This window comes from Rana temporaria, chromosome 3, assembly GCF_905171775.1.
Source record: "Rana temporaria chromosome 3, aRanTem1.1, whole genome shotgun sequence".
Taxonomy (NCBI): domain Eukaryota; kingdom Metazoa; phylum Chordata; class Amphibia; order Anura; family Ranidae; genus Rana; species Rana temporaria.
In genome coordinates, this window is record NC_053491.1 from 231,445,274 (window position 1) to 231,462,659 (window position 17,386).

At 44.8% G+C, this 17,386-nt stretch overlaps 1 protein-coding gene across 2 annotated transcripts in view; it reads left to right on the top strand.

Moving 5' to 3' along the window:
- Positions 1–1,360: 1,360 nt before the first annotated feature.
- DDX41 (DEAD-box helicase 41) overlaps positions 1,361–17,386 on the top strand; it is a 35,765-nt gene continuing 19,739 nt past the window's right edge. Inside the window, exons 1-7 of one of the 2 annotated variants that reach the window (XM_040344433.1) lie at positions 1,361–1,529; positions 7,217–7,327; positions 9,532–9,691; positions 9,802–9,876; positions 12,436–12,496; positions 16,219–16,355; positions 16,435–16,507. In XM_040344433.1, coding sequence (XP_040200367.1) covers positions 1,500–1,529; positions 7,217–7,327; positions 9,532–9,691; positions 9,802–9,876; positions 12,436–12,496; positions 16,219–16,355; positions 16,435–16,507 — 647 coding nt within the window. In that variant the 5' untranslated portion in view covers positions 1,361–1,499. The remainder of the gene's footprint in view (positions 1,530–7,216; positions 7,328–9,531; positions 9,692–9,801; positions 9,877–12,435; positions 12,497–16,218; positions 16,356–16,434; positions 16,508–17,386) is intronic. The other variant, XM_040344435.1, reaches the window with a different exon arrangement.

Consider the following 17,386-nt stretch of genomic DNA (forward strand, 5'->3'; position numbering starts at 1 on the left):
GTAGCTGCTGGCTTTTAATAAACATACACTTACCTGCTCCAGCGTCGCGCCGGCCGGGGCTCTGCTCCTCCCCCCCCCCTCCCCGGCCGGTGTCTTCATTTCAACTGTGGGCACCCGGCCGTGACAGCTTTCGGCTTCACGGCCGGGCACCCACTGCGCAAGCGCGAGCGGCGCCGTCTGATTGGACAGGAGATCGCCTAGGACCTGTGACGTGTCCTAGGCGATCGCCTACAGGGAGGGGCTGCTGTAGGCGATTAAGCTTAATCGCCTAACCAGCCTTTCGGCGGAAGGAGGAAGTGGGACAGGAAGTCCCACTCCTCCTGAAGCCCCCACTCCCCCCCCCCCCAAGAGAAATTACATGCCAAATGTGGCATGTAAGGGGGTGAGGAGTGGGATAAGCGGAAGTTCCAATTTTGGGTGGAACTCCGCTTTAAGGCAAAAAATGGTCCTAAGTACAGTGACAGTGCAGATTTTTTTTTTAGCACTGATCACTGTATTTGTGTCACTGGTCCCCAAAAAGTGTCAGAACGTCCGCTGCAATCTCGCAGTCGCTAATCGCCGCCATTACGAGTAAAAATAAATAAATACATCTATTCCATAGTTTGTAGACGTGATAACTTTTGTGCAAGCCAATCTATATATACGCTTATTGGGATTTCTTTTTACCAAAAACATGTAGCAGAATACATATTGACCTAAATTTATGAAGAAATTGGATTGTGTTCTATTTTTTTTATTAGATATGTTTTTAGCAGAAAATAAAAACTATTTTTTTTTTTTTAATTTTCCTTTTTTTTTTTTTTTATAGTGCAAAATATAAAAAAAATGCAGAAGTGATCAAATACCACCAGAAACCAGTGCTATTTGTTGGGGGGGGCATCAATTATATTTGGGTACAGCGTCACATGACCGTGCAATTGTCAGTTAAGCGCAAAATGCATGCTGACTAAACTTGTACCTAGCCAATTGTTGGACGCTTCAAATTATATTCATAAAAGATCGCATTTGAACATTTTTTGTTAGTTATGTATAGTCTGCTCAGTGCTTCATGCAGTTTTTATATTGTAAAGAATGCCGTTTTATTTATATATATATATATATATATATATATATATATATATATATATATATATATATATATATATATATATATATATATATATATATACTTTTTCGTTTTTGTACTTTGAACGTTGTTGAATGATGAGGAAAGGAATATTGCAACTTGAGTGGAATGTTTGAATGTCGCAGGAGACACAAGCAACACCAACATCTTCTCACAAAAAATAAGCAACTGCAGTGACGCGCAATTTACCGCAGATTGTTCCTCCTCGGGCACCGTACACGTTCGTAAGTCCAGGACGTGCACACGCAGCCGACTTTGCGTACTGCTGTAGTGATTGGTTGGAGGATTGGATGACGATTAGTAAGCGCCGGAAGTAGGCGACTGCTAGTGGAGGTATCGGTGTTTGGCACACAGGGATACGTTTGTTTATATCATGGAGAATAGCAACCACAACGAGAGGAAAGTAAGTGGGGGTTCAAGAGGAGAGAGGGAAGTTTTAATGGGGGAATTTATGATTATAGTAAGGGTAATAGCATGTCTTCTCACGGTAGCCAGCTTATCAGAACCCATACTAGTGCTGGTACTGTAACTGGGCCTTATGTGACTGTACTAAGGTCACATACACTGCAGTATCACCACTTGTAGCGAAATAGTCTGACCTCAGTGCTGTATGGGATTTACTTTTCTCTGCTCCTTCACAACACTGTGTGCTTATATCACCAATAGAAGTAGGATCACAAGTACCACTGGTCAGGGCCCAGTTCAATTAAAGAGGGGGCAGCAATGCTCGGAAGATATAGGGATTGTACACTGCTTGGACGTTCAAATACTTCCATTGACATCACTTGTAGCTATAAACGGCTAGAAATTGAGAATAGTATGTACTACATTACTCAAAGTAGAACTATAAGCAAAATTTTTTTTTTTTTTTGGATAGAGCGAAGAAAGGTTATAACCCCTGTATTTTTTATTTATGATGGTTTTTAGGGTTTATTTTTGCCTTTTGTCCTATTGCAGAGATTTCCCTTCACTTCCTGTCCCATAGCCAAAACAGGAAGTTAGAGGAAATCCCTGCAAGTTAAAGGACAACTAAACCTTTGTTAGAAATAAACATGTCATACTTACCTCCTCTGTGCTGTTGGTTTTGCACAGAGTGGCCCCCGATCTTCCTCTTCTGGGGTCTCTCAGCGGTGCTCTCCTCTTCTCGAGTGCCCAGTTGGAGAAGCGCTCTCCTCGGGGCACTCGTGCGGGCATGCTCCCGTATCCTGCTGCTGCGTATGTTGACTAAGGATGAGCTCCGGCGTGTTCGCATAGAACACGTGCAGAGCCCGCCAGGAAGTGAGCACGGCGCTGTGCTAATCATAGCCAGGGAGACATTGTCCCGATGCTCGGCTGCAGGGATCGTGAAATGTCTCCCTGGCTGTTATTAGCGCGGCGCCGTGCACACTTCATGGCGGGCTCTGCACGTGTTCTATGCGAACACGCCGGAGCTCATCCTTAATGTTGACACGGGCAGCAGGACTCGGCCCAGCAACCCCCCAGGAACTTTTTTCCAATTGGAAGATTTACTGTCTATTACTTTTCTGGGGACATCCCGAACTTTGGGATTTTGCCGCGAGTGTGTAACTTTTTTTTTTTTTTTACAAAGCCTTGCCATTGCTTTGTATGGCCGAACGCCAATGCCGCCTGAAAAAAAGGGTCCGGGACTTTTTTTCAGGCGGCAGGCGTACGGCGTCTATGAGATGTGAACCATCTCCATAGACAGCAATGGGAATTCTCCCCTCTAGCGCCACAAGCGTCCGGCGTTTTGTCGCCTAGATGTGAATGGGCTCTAATAGGGGCACAGACAGCAATAAAAGCCTGACAGGCTTTCTAATCCATCGCTCCAAAAAAATAAATAAAAAAGTTTTGCCTTTCGTTGCACTTTAATTTAGAACGTGGGGCAAAAGTAAAGTTTCACCCAAGAACCGCTTCTATATAAGACTTAATAAATTAGAAAGTACATTTTACAGCAAGCTGCCTAAGAACAGCTCAACATGTTTTACTTTATTTTGCTACAAAATGGAGGGGAACTGTAACGTAGATGTAGTGCATATAGATAGCGTTGTACTGCGGTTTGTACAATTTGTATTCTCTGGATCCTTGGGATGTCAGAATGAGCACTTCAAAATGGGGTGACATGAGCTCCCCAACCCTATAATAACAGTTCATGATCTTACCATAATAGCTTGGTAATTCAGATGAAAGAGGACTTCAAGAACATGCATGCGCAGGATGTAATTATGCCAAAGTGCTGGGCTAAGTTTTTTTAGGAGATCATTTTTAAATTAACCCATCGATTTAAAGTGGAACTTTACCCATAGCAACTTGATAAAACATGATACAGGAGAGGGACAGAGGCTGCGGACATGACACAGGAGGGGGACAGGGGCTGCGGACATGACACAGGAGGGGGACAGAGGCTGCGGACATGACACAGGAGGGGGACAGGGGCTGCGGACATGACACAGGAGGGGGACAGGGGCTGCGGACATGACACAGGAGGGGGACAGGGGCTGCGGACATGACACAGGAGGGGGACAGGGGCTGCGGACATGACACAGGAGGGGGACAGGGGCTGCGGACATGACACAGGAGGGGGACAGGGGCTGCGGACATGACACAGGAGGGGGACAGGGGCTGCGGACATGACACAGGAGGGGGACAGGGGCTGCGGACATGACACAGGAGGGGGACAGGGGCTGCGGACATGACACAGGAGGGGGACAGGGGCTGCGGACATGACACAGGAGGGGGACAGGGGCTGCGGACATGACACAGGAGGGGGACAGGGGCTGCGGACATGACACAGGAGGGGGACAGGGGCTGCGGACATGACACAGGAGGGGGACAGGGGCTGCGGACATGATAGTGTCCTCCTCACAGTGGCCTCCTCCTCTGTCCACCATCATATAACTTCTCCTCCACATCATTAGTATGCTGTCCTCCTCCTGTGCCCCTTTCACCTCTCCACAGGTCAGAACAGCTCTGACCTGTGGAGAGGTGAAAGGGGCACAGGAGGAGGACAGCATACTGTTAATGAGTAGAAGTTATGATGGTGGACAGAGCACATCAGTCTCTGTCCCTCCCCTGCATGCCATGGCTGCTTCAGTGCAGTCCTCCTCTCACTTCATATCCCCCCCCCAGTTTTACCCCCCCCTTCTCCCTGCTCGGCCTAGTCTTACTATGGCGAGTGCCCTTCACGAGCCACTGTAGCGACCACACTCCCGTCCCGATCGTCTATTCAAAAATGGCACTGGGTGGCGCCATTACGTTACTGCGCATGCGCCGCCTGGCCGAACGGCGCATGCGCTGTTGCATGGTCGGCTTGCGGCCATCTTTTTTACGGGCACCCGTGCCCATAATGGACTTTCACGAACACCAAGGACGGTTGGCAAGGCTGCAATTTGCCTCAGTGGGGCGGGCGGAACGGTGATGGCGGGCGGCAATTTGCATTTGGTTCCATGGTAGGGCTGGCCCTGAGCACGATGGCAGTTGCAGTTCAAACAGAAGCAGCTTCATTGGCTGTAAAGGATTGGAGGGTTTAATTCCACTTTAAGGCTGTCAGCAGATCAGCCTCTATAAACTCAGCAGTGCCTAAAAATGAAGAGAAATTGAGCATGTGCAGAGCAAGGTGAGACAGTGTATTACTAAATTTTTAATGGTTTACATAGCTATACCTGTAAAAGAGGCCAGCCTAAAGTGCTCTAGCAGGATTTCATTTTATGACTAAAGTTCCACTTTAATAGTTTCAATAAACCGTTACATTCTCAACATGCCAGGAATGCAAACTGTCACATTTGCTTGTGCCTTTAACGAATTTGTCAAACTATCACATGGCTGGTGTCGTAACTGATGACATGTACAGCATCATGACAGTGGCAGATGAAACAGAGGCTAAGATGGCAGCTTCCTTGGCTGAGAAGGATAGGAGGGTTTAGTTCCGCTTTAAACAGAATTCTGCTTAATGTCCCACAACCCCAACATTTTATGTAACCTTTAAAGTGAGCCCTATCACTTAAAGTGGAGGTTCACCCTTTAAAAAAATTTCTGACATCACACGGAGTCGCGCCATCCTACCGACAGAATGCCAGTGTTTTTTTTTTTTTCTCAGCACATACCTCTTAATCCCGATTTTCACCTCACGGCAATCCCGCGGGAGTGGGCATTCCCAAGCACTGCCTGTGATTGACAGGCTTCCGAACGGCACATACTGCGCGTCTCAGGTTCCCGACAGAACCCGAACGTCAGTGCGCAGGCGCCGTATAGAGCCGCACCGACGTTCGGGTTTTTACGGCAACCTGTGACGTGCAGTATGCGCCGTTCGGAAGCCTGTCAATCACAGGCAGTGCTTGGGAACGCCCACTCCCGCGGGATTGCCGTGAGGTGAAAATCGGGATTAAGAGGTATGTGCTGAGAAAAAAAAGAACACTGGCATTCTGTCGGTAGGATGGCGCGACTATGTGTGATGTCAGAATTTTTTTTGAGGGTGAACCTCCACTTTAACCTTGATTTGGTTGTGCTATTTTTTCTGTCTGCGCCAGAATCTAATGGAGTGGTGACATGCACTTCAGTTATGCAATGATGAGATTCCTTATGCCAGTAGAAGCTGCTCTGCTGATTTAATCAGCCAAAGGAACATTTACCCCCTATTTAATTGCAAGTTTTAATGACCAAGTCTTGGATTAACTGAAATGTGTCTTGTGTGGTACAAGCAACTTTCTTTTTGTGGCGCCACTTTGTTTTTAAGAAAAAAAAAAAAAATATTTGGAAATGTAAACCTTTTATTTAAAAGGGCATTAATGCCTATTTTACAGTTTTCTTTTCCAGCATGCGTTTGGATTTAGTTTTTGTAGAAGAACCTTTTGTTTGTGGTGGTACCTTAAATTTGATTAAGTGGAATAATTTAACCCACAAAAACAGCCATTGTCAGCAAGGGTTTCTTCAGAGGTTACTAAGGTTTCAATGAGCTTTGGCTATGCAGGCATCTGATGGTGCCTGCATAGTTCCAGGTTCATCGCCACTAAGAGCCAGCAGCTTGACAACAGTTTTTTTTTTTTTTTTTTTTTTTTTTTTACTCTAAGGGTGGCAATAAAAACTGTCACTGTAAAGGGGGCATTCTTTCTACTGATTACCAATGTAATGGGCATTTTTCTTATGACCCCTTATTGACTAATCTTACCAGGGGTTCCTTGAGACCTAATAATTGGGCTAGGTTTTCTTTGGGCTAAATTAAGCGAATTAAAAGATTCCAGGATATATTGTACTAAAATGTAAAAGTTAATATGCATCCACAGAGGTTGTCCATCTAAATCTAATAAAATATGGGATCAATGGCTAGAACACTCAGCCATTTGTGTGTAAATACCTGTATTGTAATGTGTGGAGGGCTTGTACAAGGGCTCCTTGGGTTGTTCTCTATCCACCCGATCTTTGCCCAGTCTTATTGATACTTTGTGGCAAACACCCTACACCTTGTTACCTTGGCACCTTTTAATTATGTTACCTCTCACCAGGGCTGAACTGGGACAACCAAGCCCCCTCACTAGCCACTAGCTGTTCCACTTTATTAGAGTAGAACAGTTGGTACTTATATAGGCAGTACCAGTGGGGAAGCTGGACATTATTTCACCTGGGGCAAAGAATCAGTTTGGTGCCCCCCCCTTATGGGACAAGATTAGGCAGAAGTGAGAAACTCCCAGGCCATAGCTGTTGAGTCAGCTGTCTGTCCCCTCCCCCCATGTTCCTCTGTCGTCCTCCCTGCTCCTCTGGTCCTCCCTCTGCTTCTTTGTTCCCCCCAGGTGAGCGCTGTGGAGAGGGAGAGTCGGTGAGCGCTGCAAGAAGGGAGAGACAGAGGTTCACTATCACTGAAACCGGCCCACTGATCCATCGGCCCACCGGGAAACTCCCTGTAGTCCCAATGGCCAGTCCATCCCTGCCTCTCACCTCTATAACCTCAAGTATCATTTATTCTGTAAATTACTCATATGTGTGTGATTAAATTTATGTAAATCAAGTTCTATTGGGTTGTGTTTTAACATTTGTTTTGTTTACTTGTACTGTATATGTGAACACATCTCAATAATTAACTTATTTCTTTCAATATAAAAGAAAATGCCTGTGTTTCCACAGAGAGCCCGTCCAGAGGATGAAGAGCCTGAACTTTCTGAAGAAGACGACTATGTACCCTATGTTACTGTCAAGGAAAGGAAATCTCAGATGGTATATTGTTTTCTGGGTTCTTACCTTGAGATTTAATGATAATTTGTGCAATCCAAAAAGCAAATTGAGTTTTACATTTACAGTCAAGCCAACCATCAGATGTGTCATGATATTGCCACTGTGAAGTTTGATAGCAGCAGAATATCTAGGGACATCAAAACCCTTCTGTATTATATAACAAGTGTATAGCTTGTACCTTTTCTGCAAGATTTAGTCAGACCATGGAAACTTTCTCAGGCTGAACCTGATTTTTTTTCTGTAATATACAATTCAATATGTATAAGCCCCTTAAAGCGGAGTTCCACCCAAATATTAAACTTCCACTTTTCCCCCTGCTGTGTCCTGGGAAACGCACTGTTGCCAAGAGAGCGGGGACCAGTGAGGACGCGTCGCGATACTCGCGCAAGAGCAGTAGGAAACCGGGCAGTGAAGCAGCAACGCTTCACTTCCTGATTCCCTCACCGAGGATGGTGGCGGGGGCAGCCGAGAGATGAGTGATTGCTCAGCCTCGGCTGCCGACATCGCGGGCTCCTGGAGAGGTAAGTGTCCATTTTTTTTAAAAGTCAGCAGCAGCAGTATTTGTAGCTGCTGGCTTTTAAAAAAAAAAATATATATTTCGGGTGGACCTCCGCTTTAACAAAAAGAAAAAGCAAACGAAAGGACTTTAGAATGAAGAAAAAAAAATATTACATAACATTTTTTTTTTTTTTTTCTTTTAAAAGTATCCACGATAAAATTTGTTTTTGTTTTGTTGTGTTTTTGTTTTTTGTTTGTTTTTTTCTGTTCCTTATCCATACAGATTTAATGTGCATTAATTCACCTCTGACATTCCCATACATAAAATATGACTACATAAACTTATTTCTCAATTCATATTTCCATTGTTGATTTAGGTGAGTATCGGGGTAATTTATAAAACATTATGTAGTTCTGCTGTCTGAGGAGAATTACTGTATGTGAAATATGTATGCATAAGGAACAGCACATACACATTTTATCTTGGATACGTTTAAAAGGGAAAAATAAACATTATTTTTTTTTTTTATATATAGTCCATTTTAATATTATTCGTAGATGTTCACACCTTGTGTTGCTCTCCGCTGTGCATATAAAAATCGACAATTCAAAATGGTGCAGCGCTACTTCTATCCATATATCAGTGTGCAGATTACAAATGTAACCAATTTTACATGTATAAACTAATGTTCCATATACACTAGCCTCTTGGGGTCTTTCTCATTCTTTCACTAATAATGCTATGTGTAAAATATCCTCTTCCACACGACCGTATTTCTCTGCAAAAATGCATTTTTCTTGATGGATTTTGCCGAGCAAAACGGTCGTGTGTACAAGGCTTAATTTGGCTGCCTCTCCAACTTGGAATAAATGTATCAAAAGCCATAAAAATAGTACCCTCTGGATTTTTTCTATGATATACCCCATAGTGCTTTGAAACACTTTGTCCAGAAAAACCCCACTCGTATATTTGCAACATGTTCATTGCGATGGGTTTGGAACATTCGTACTAGAGGGTCAATACCTTCTGGTAAGGAGCTTATGTTACTCACTGTTGGTGGCACTTGGGTGAATACTCCTGTACATAATATTTATTTGCATGTTTTTTTGTTTTATGGTTTGGAGGTGGTTCACATTTTCTACAAATTCTCACTTTTTGGGACTTCATATGGATTGATTTCTTTTTAGCACTCACTAAGAGGACTTTATTTTTTCTTTTATAATATTTCTATAATCTTTTAAGATTATTCACGTATTGTGGGTTAGCACTACACTTGCACATATACTTTTAAAATTTGATGTCAACAAATTGTTAGCTGCTCTTATACTTTGAAAATCCATGAGCAGGTGGCATTTAAAAGATTTTTTTCACCTGGTGGCATCCGCAGGTTTTACGATAAGCATTCTGAAATTCTAGAATGCATGTGTATTGAAAGCATGTTGGAGAGGTGGATACAGTAGTGGGAAACTTGCTGCAGGGCTTCAGTAGTCAATTCAGAATTTTAATTATATTGAAGCTCAGTGTAGAGATTTAGCTGGATAAAACATATACTTGTATGCAGGCGCGAGCGCATATTGAAGACTTTGCAAACCAAAAAAAATGATGATTGTTAAATATCATAACACAGATTTGTCATCACAATTTAGTTTCACATTTTGATGGATGTTAACGATTTCCATAATTGCAGCTCCGAAAGCGACTACAGATGCGAAAGAAGGGAGTTGTAGACGTAGAGCCGAGGGACAGTGGAAGTGATCAACGAGGGGATGAAGATGACATTCCTTTGGGACCCCGGTCTAATGTCAGCCTCTTGGACCAGCATCAGCATCTAAAAGAAAAAGCAGAAGGTGTGTGAGAAAACTTTCTATGTGTGTTCAGTGGTTATCTGCACAAGTATTGATGCATGATAAATAAACAAGAATTGGTTGCTGTATTAATTAGTGCGTATCTTTCACAGCTAGAAAAGAATCTGCCAAAGAGAAGCAGCTGAAAGAAGAAGAGAAGATCTTGGAGAGTGTTACAGAAGGAAGAGGTGAGCATTTTTGGCATATTTAATGCATTGTCATACAGTAAGTTCCAGATACTGTCTACTGTGTAGTGCTGATTGCGTATATAAGAGACATACACAAGCTTGGACATCTGTGCAGTAGAAGTCAGGTAGTGCTAAAGAAAATGGCACTTTTTATTTGTGAATGTGCTCAGCTTAAACAATATATATTTTTTAAAATAAAGTAATATTTATTGAATTTTGTTCCTCATACAAAATATAAGATGTACACATCAGATGACAATATGGTATATCGTTACAGCTTAGGTTGTTACAAGCATTATGTAGCTAGGGACATATCACACCATATGCCAAAAAACATAAGAAAAGATGTTTTCTTTTCAAATATATATTAAAAAGCAAGACAGCATTAGTAAATGTTTGTCACTGTTAATGTGACAGGCTTGAGAGCATAGAGATAAATGGGCCTAAGATTGGGGAGGACAGCCAGAGGGACCAATTTTTTTTGACAATCCTTATGTTATTTTTTTTTCCTATCTAGGATGGTAATTTGTCCATTGTAGAAAAGTTGGGGGATTAGGGGATGGCAGTCTTTGAGCGATCAGTTTGCGAGTAAGAAATCGTAAACATACTAGTAACAGCTTGGACATTGGAGGTACCCTATCCTCTCAGTTGATACTAGAGAACTATTTTGAGGTGAAGGGGTAATTGGAGGGATCACAGATTATTAATTGTTTGAAAAATGGATAGCCAGTAGGGAAATGGCTTGGAGCACCTTCAAAGCATGTGAATTAGGGTGCCAATATTCCTAGAGCAATTGGAACAGCAGGAAGGTGTAACTCGGCTCCAACGGGCAAATTAAGTTTTTGTGTTTTTTTTTTTTGTTTTTTTTCCTGTAATTGATTTGCACCGGTCAGCAGTTTACCATTTACTTCAAATGTGCAGCGTGGATGACAGTTCAGAGGCTGTTTTGGACCTATTTTTGGATCGCTTTTCTTTGAGCAAAGCAGGCTCTATTAAGATGCAAGAGCATTTTGTGCATTGGCATTGGACAGAGAACCTTTCGTGGCATTTTGCACTGCTTTCAGCCCAGAGGCTATATATATATGTGTAGGGCCTCGGAAGGAAGCAGCTAACCCAGGTTCATATCTGCAGCTGTGATCCTGGTATCATTTTTTAGAGTCAACAATCGGTTTCACTGTGCAGCCACCCGGTCACTCTTGCAGCACTCAGAGGGCCTACTGTTCCTTGGCTTTCTCGTTCCACCACAAGTGGTTGGGTTGGCTTTGACATATTAAGTTGACAGTGATGAGGACATTGTCGTTTTTGGTTTTGGTGCTGTGTTTCCCTGGGCAGTACATACATGGGTACAGCTGATCAAACCGATCTCTGTTTGATTGGCTGCCTCGGAGGGCAGCAGAGGGATCGGGAGTATAAGGGACCCCTGATGTCTCAATAAAGAGTACCTGTCACTGCCCAAGCTATGACAAGGGGCGGTGTTCACAACAAAATTGCCTGGGTAGACAAGTGGTTATGTAATGGCAGGTCATGCAAGCACTTTGTTTTTTGAAAACATAGTGCCAAATCCTCAAAAGAGATACGACGGAGTAACTGCTGTTACTCCGTCGTATCCCTGGTCCTAACTATGGAACTGATCCACAGAATCAGTTTCCCATAGTTAGGACGAAGATCCGACATGTGTAATTGAATTACACTGTCGGATCTTAAGGATGCAATTCTAGGCCGGCCGCTAGGTGGCGAGGCCATTGCGGCCGGCCTAGAATATGCAAATGACCAGTTACGGCGATCCACGAACGCTCCGACGGGCCCGTCGCTCTAAATTTACGTCGAGTTCCGCCGCGTAAAACTAGGGCTGAGCCCTAGTTGTCTTAAGCCATGTTCCCACGTCGAATTTTAAATTCTACGTCGTTTGCGTAAGACGTCCGTGAATGGCGCTGGACGCCATTTACGTTAACGTCTAAGCAAATGACGAAGCGACGTCAGTAAGCGCAATGCACGTCGGGTAAGTTACCCGACGGAGCATGCGCAGTACGTCCGGCGCGGGAGCGCGCCTAATTTAAATGGGGCGAGTCCCATTTGAATAGGAACTCCTTGCGCCGGCCGGATTTAAGTTACAGCGCCGCAAATTTCCAGGTAAGTGCTTTGTGGATTGGCACCTAACGTGGAAATTTTGCGGCGGTGTAACTTAAATCCGAAAAGTTACGTTGCACCGCTTCTTTGTGGATTACCCCCATAGTTCCTGTGCATAGATTTTATTTTGTTTAGGTGGATTTCTTAATTTCAAACTTTCTTTCTATTTTTTGTCAGGTGACATGTTACTGTGTGCGCTTTCTATAATATTTAACTTCTTTTTGACCTGTTAGCAGTTAGCTAGCTATAGAGAAGCTGAGCACTAAAACAAAAACTCATTCTACAATAGGTTTTGAATGGAGAGTCCTACATTTATTACAATAACTTTTTAGTCTTTGCAGAATCCCTGCAACATCTATTTTAATGTTGATTGATTCTTAGGGAACTGTTTGTGGGAATTGATGTTCTGTAACTATTTTACTTTCTCTGCAGCTCTGATGTCTGTAAAGGAAATGGCAAAAGGAATCACTTATGATGATCCTATAAGAACTAGGTGAGTCTTGAGTTTTACTGTTCTTGAAGTCACTGGATGTGAGAGTCCTGAAAACTGATAACAGTGATGAACCTGCTGTAGTCTTTTTGCTTTTCCTTGGGGGTCTATTTATCAATGCTTTCGCCCAAGATTCACCCTTAAAGTGGTATTGAAGGTTTGTCTTTAAAAAAAGACATACTTTCCTGCTCTGCGCAATTGTTTTGCACAGAGCAGCCCTGATCCTCTTCTCAGGTCACCCGCCGGCACTCCCTGACCAGTGCCCCCAATAGAAAGCACCTTGCTATGGGTGCACCGGCGCATGCTCACTTCCAAGCTCTGGTCAATTCATTCATAAGGCACATGGGCTGCTGATAGGTGGGGCCCTCCTGTTGGTGGGCCCGGCACACAGAGGGGCCAGGGAGCAGGAGGATCGGTGGAGCAGAGAATGAAGAATGACAGAACAATGCCATGTGTGTCTCCCTCCAGCAACTTAAAGCTGGTTTCTTTTTGCCCCTCTCGCTGGCTTTCAGCTGCTGGGTGAGAGATACACAGGGTGCTGGGGTGGGTTGTGCCAAGACAGATTTCAGTTCTGCCCTCCAAGCTGGTCCTTCCTTAATTGATGTGCCATGCCTGTCCGTCAGCCACTGAGCTCCTACCCCCACCCGCACTCACAGCAGGGACAATGAGACTGCAGCCTGTAGGCTTGAGCAGTAGGAGTAGAAGTGGCAGAGAGAGAAGGTGTGCTGTGTTGTGTTCTTGCCTACTGTAGATCGCACTGTACACACAGCACCCCCAATCCACATTTCCCTCTGACGGGAGGTGAGCAGCCCTTGGAGGAGATAGGGGGTGCTGTGTGTGTGTGTGTGTGTACAGTAAGGGCGATCCTGTGCTGTATAGATGAACACTCTCTCTTCTGACAGGAGGCAAGAGCACAACACAGCGCACCTCCTCCTGGCTTTGTAATGTAGGTTGGGGAGGGGGGATATGCGCTAGGAGAGGAGGGCTTTGGAGGGGGGGTGTTAGAGCCAGGAGATGGGGGATTTGTGCTGGGGGGGGGGGGGGGTTTTAGGGAGGAAGGGGATTTGGAGGGGGTTGGCCTAGGAGGGGGATTGAACACGGATTTATGCTGGATGGGGGGGGGGGCTAATAGGAGGGATTGGGGGGGATTTGGGGGAGGAGATTTGTGCTAGGATACAAAGTTTGAAAAGGAGGAGGATGGGTGATTTTTTTTTTTTTTTTTTTTTTTAAAAGGGGTTAAGGGAGGATTTGTTCTAGAAGGGGGTATTTGGGGATTTGAGCTGGGGGGGTCAAAGATTTTGTGCTAGAAGAGGGAATTGGAACTGGGAGTTGGTAGAATGTGTGCATTACTGTTTGGGGAGAATTTTGTCTTTCAGGCGGAATTTGTTTTTTATGTATGACAGAATGTTTGTGTTCACTAATAATTAGGGTTGTCCCGATACCGATACTAGTATCGGTATCCGGACCGATTCCGAGTATTTGCGGGAGTACTCGTACTCCCGCAAATACCCCCGATACCCAAATAGAATACTTTCCCCGCCGCCGTGACGCCGCATCCCGCCGCCATTCGCCGCATCCCCGCTGCCGCCGACTGTGTCATACGCCGGGAACATTACAGCTTTGAATAGCTGTAATGATTGGCGCCGCGCATAGACACTCCCCCTCGCTCGGGTGAACTGTCCAATCCCGAGCGAGGGGGAGTGTCTATACGCAGCGCCAATCATTACAGCGATTCAAAGTTGTAATGTTCCCGGCGTATGACACAGTCGGCGGCAGCGGGGATGCAGGTAAGTGGGACATGGATGCATGGGGGGGAGACGCTGGATGCATGGGGGGGAGACGCTGGATGCATGGGGGGGAGACGCTGGATGCATGGGGGGGAGACGCTGGATGCATGGGGGGGAGACGCTGGATGCATGGGGGGGAGACGCTGGATGCATGGGGGGGAGACGCTGGATGCATGGGGGGGAGACGCTGGATGCATGGGGGGGAGACGCTGGATGCATGGGGGGTGACAATGGCTGGATGGGGGGTGACAATGGCTGGATGGGGGGTGACAATGGCTGGATGGGGGGTGACAATGGCTGGATGGGGGGTGACAATGGCTGGATGGGGGGGTGACAATGGCTGCATGGGGGGAGACGCTGGATGGGGGGGTGACAATGGCTGCATGGGGGGAGACAATGGCTGGATGGGGGGTGACAATGGCTGGATGGGGGGTGACAATGGCTGCATGGGGGGTGACAATGGCTGCATGGGGGAATACATTGCTGGATGGGGGAATACATTGCTGCATGGGGGGAGACAATGGCTGCATGGGGGGTGACAATGGCTGCATGGGGGGAGACAATGGCTGCATGGGGGGAGACAATGGCTGCATGGGGGGTGACAATGGCTGCATGGGGGAATACATTGCTGGATGGGGGAATACATTGCTGCATGGGGGGAGACAATGGCTGCATGGGGGAATACATTGCTGCATGGGGGGTGACAATGGCTGCATGGGGGGTGACAATGGCTGCATGGGGGGTGACAATGGCTGCATGGGGGGTGACAATGGCTGCATGGGGGGTGACAATGGCTGCATGGGGGGTGACAATGGCTGCATGGGGGAATACATTGCTGGATGGGGGAATACATTGCTGCATGGGGGGTGACAATGGCTGCATGGGGGGTGACAATGGCTGCATGGGGGGAGACAATGGCTGCATGGGGGGAGACAATGGCTGCATATGTGGGGGGACATCGCTGCATTTGGGGACACATTTAAAAAAAAGTATCGGTATTCGGTATCGGCGACCACTTGAAAAAAAGTATCGGTACTCGTACTCGGTCCTAAAAAAGTGGTATCGGGACAACCCTACTAATAATAATTTCATGTATTTCTAGTAAAAACATAGTTTTGATATGTTTGTGCCAGGGGGGCGGGTCCATCAGGCTGTTCAGGGCCCAGTGATTTCTAATAGCAGCCCTGTTGGCAGCTGTGGGAGACAATGACTCCAGCTGCTGTCTCGGCCAATTGGGAGAGGGAGTCCTGGGACAGCTGAGGCACATCTCGTGCACATCGCTGGATCGAGAGAGAGCTCAGGTGAGTATTTGGGGGGACGTGGGACCAGCACACAGAAGGTTTTTTTTACTGTCATGATGAAGGAAAAAAAACCTTCAGCCTTTACGACCACAATTTTTTCACACATTTTTTACATAAGAATCAGAAAAAAATGAGTGACATTTGAGTTAAACTTGTGAATCTTGGGTAAAACTATAAACCGGCTCTTATGTATTTTTGTGATATATATATATATATATATATATATATATATATATATATATATATATATATATATATATATATATATATATATATATATATATATAATATATTTTTTTTATAAAGTTTTATTGTGTCCCTGTGCAGGTAAAAGCCTGTGACAACAAGGATTGTGTGCTGCCATTTATTTTTATGGACCCTTATTAATTAATACTAAATAAAAAAATCTATATATATAATGTGTGGTTTGCTTAGCAGCAGCAGAGCTTTCTTTATCTTAAACATTAAATATATCTGTAGTACTGTTTTTTTTTTTTTTTTTCTCAAATTTTCTACAAAATAAAAATTCATGGACACCTTGATGCACCAATATGCTATTTTTATTTTAGCAAGTGATTTTATGTAGATATTGTAGTAGTTCTTTCAGTTCAAATATTTTTTATTTTTTTCCTGACAGCTGGCGAGCTCCACGTAATATCCTTGCAATGTCTCAAGCACGCCATGACCGTGTCCGGCGAAAATACCACATTTTGGTGGAAGGCGAGGGCATTCCACAACCTATCAAGAGTTTTAAGGAAATGAAGTTGCCTGCGGGTAAGTATGAGTAGCTATATTTTCCTATTTAATATTGTTGTGATGGACATTTTTTTTACGCACTTGATTTTGTCTTCAGCAATTTTACGGGGGCTAAAGAAAAAAGGAATTCTGCATCCTACTCCAATCCAGATCCAGGGCATTCCTACCATGTGAGTAGATTTTTATTTTTTTCATGTCAGTGGTTTGGTAAAATCTGAGGACAAAGGTTAAACCTACATTTTTGGTAAGAGGGGAACACTGTGGGCCAGTCTCACTCAAAACGAGTCCCCCCCCCTTTATTTTTATTTTTAACTGTGATCAGACTTTTACCATTGGAGGGTGACTACGTTCGTTCCCCCTGTAGGAACATTTGCCAGCTTCCTCCTGAGGCAGACTAGAGACTTATGGGATTTGCACGGTGCATACAGTAGTGCACATGACTGCAACTAGTGTGCACTGCTCTTTCCAAGCAAATGGAAGTGATGGGGGAAATAAAGGAGAGGTTTGAGAGCTCACAGAAGATGTTAGGACAGTGGTTCTCAACCTTTCTAATGCCGTGACCCCTTGATAAAATTTGCCAAGTTGTTGGGACCCCTAACAGTAAAATTATTTTCGTTGCTTCTTCATTGCAGACAGTTTTGCAGGATGCTTTGAGGATGCAAGTAACACCAGCGCTAAAAAGAAACCTCTAGTGGAGCAACATGGATGAACCAGCTTGCTCCACTAGACACTGTCTAAATTGTCCCTAGTAGTATATGCTTGTGTGTTGGGGACTTTAGATTTTAAGGGGAGGTGGAATCGGTGGCAGTGCTGAGGGGAGTTCTGATCAGCAAACTTGGGTGCTCTTGATCAAGGTCATCTGCTGATCTAAGAAATGTAATTTCAACTATAATCACAGGCAGTGTTACTCGCTGTGTCTCTGGCTTCACCATGTGCTTGTCTTCTTGGTGTCTCGCAGCAGTGACACCTATGCCGAAATCAGGATATACAGTAGGGTCTCTTTCCCACCCCTCCCACTTCATGATCCTCACCAGTCAGCTGACCTCTAG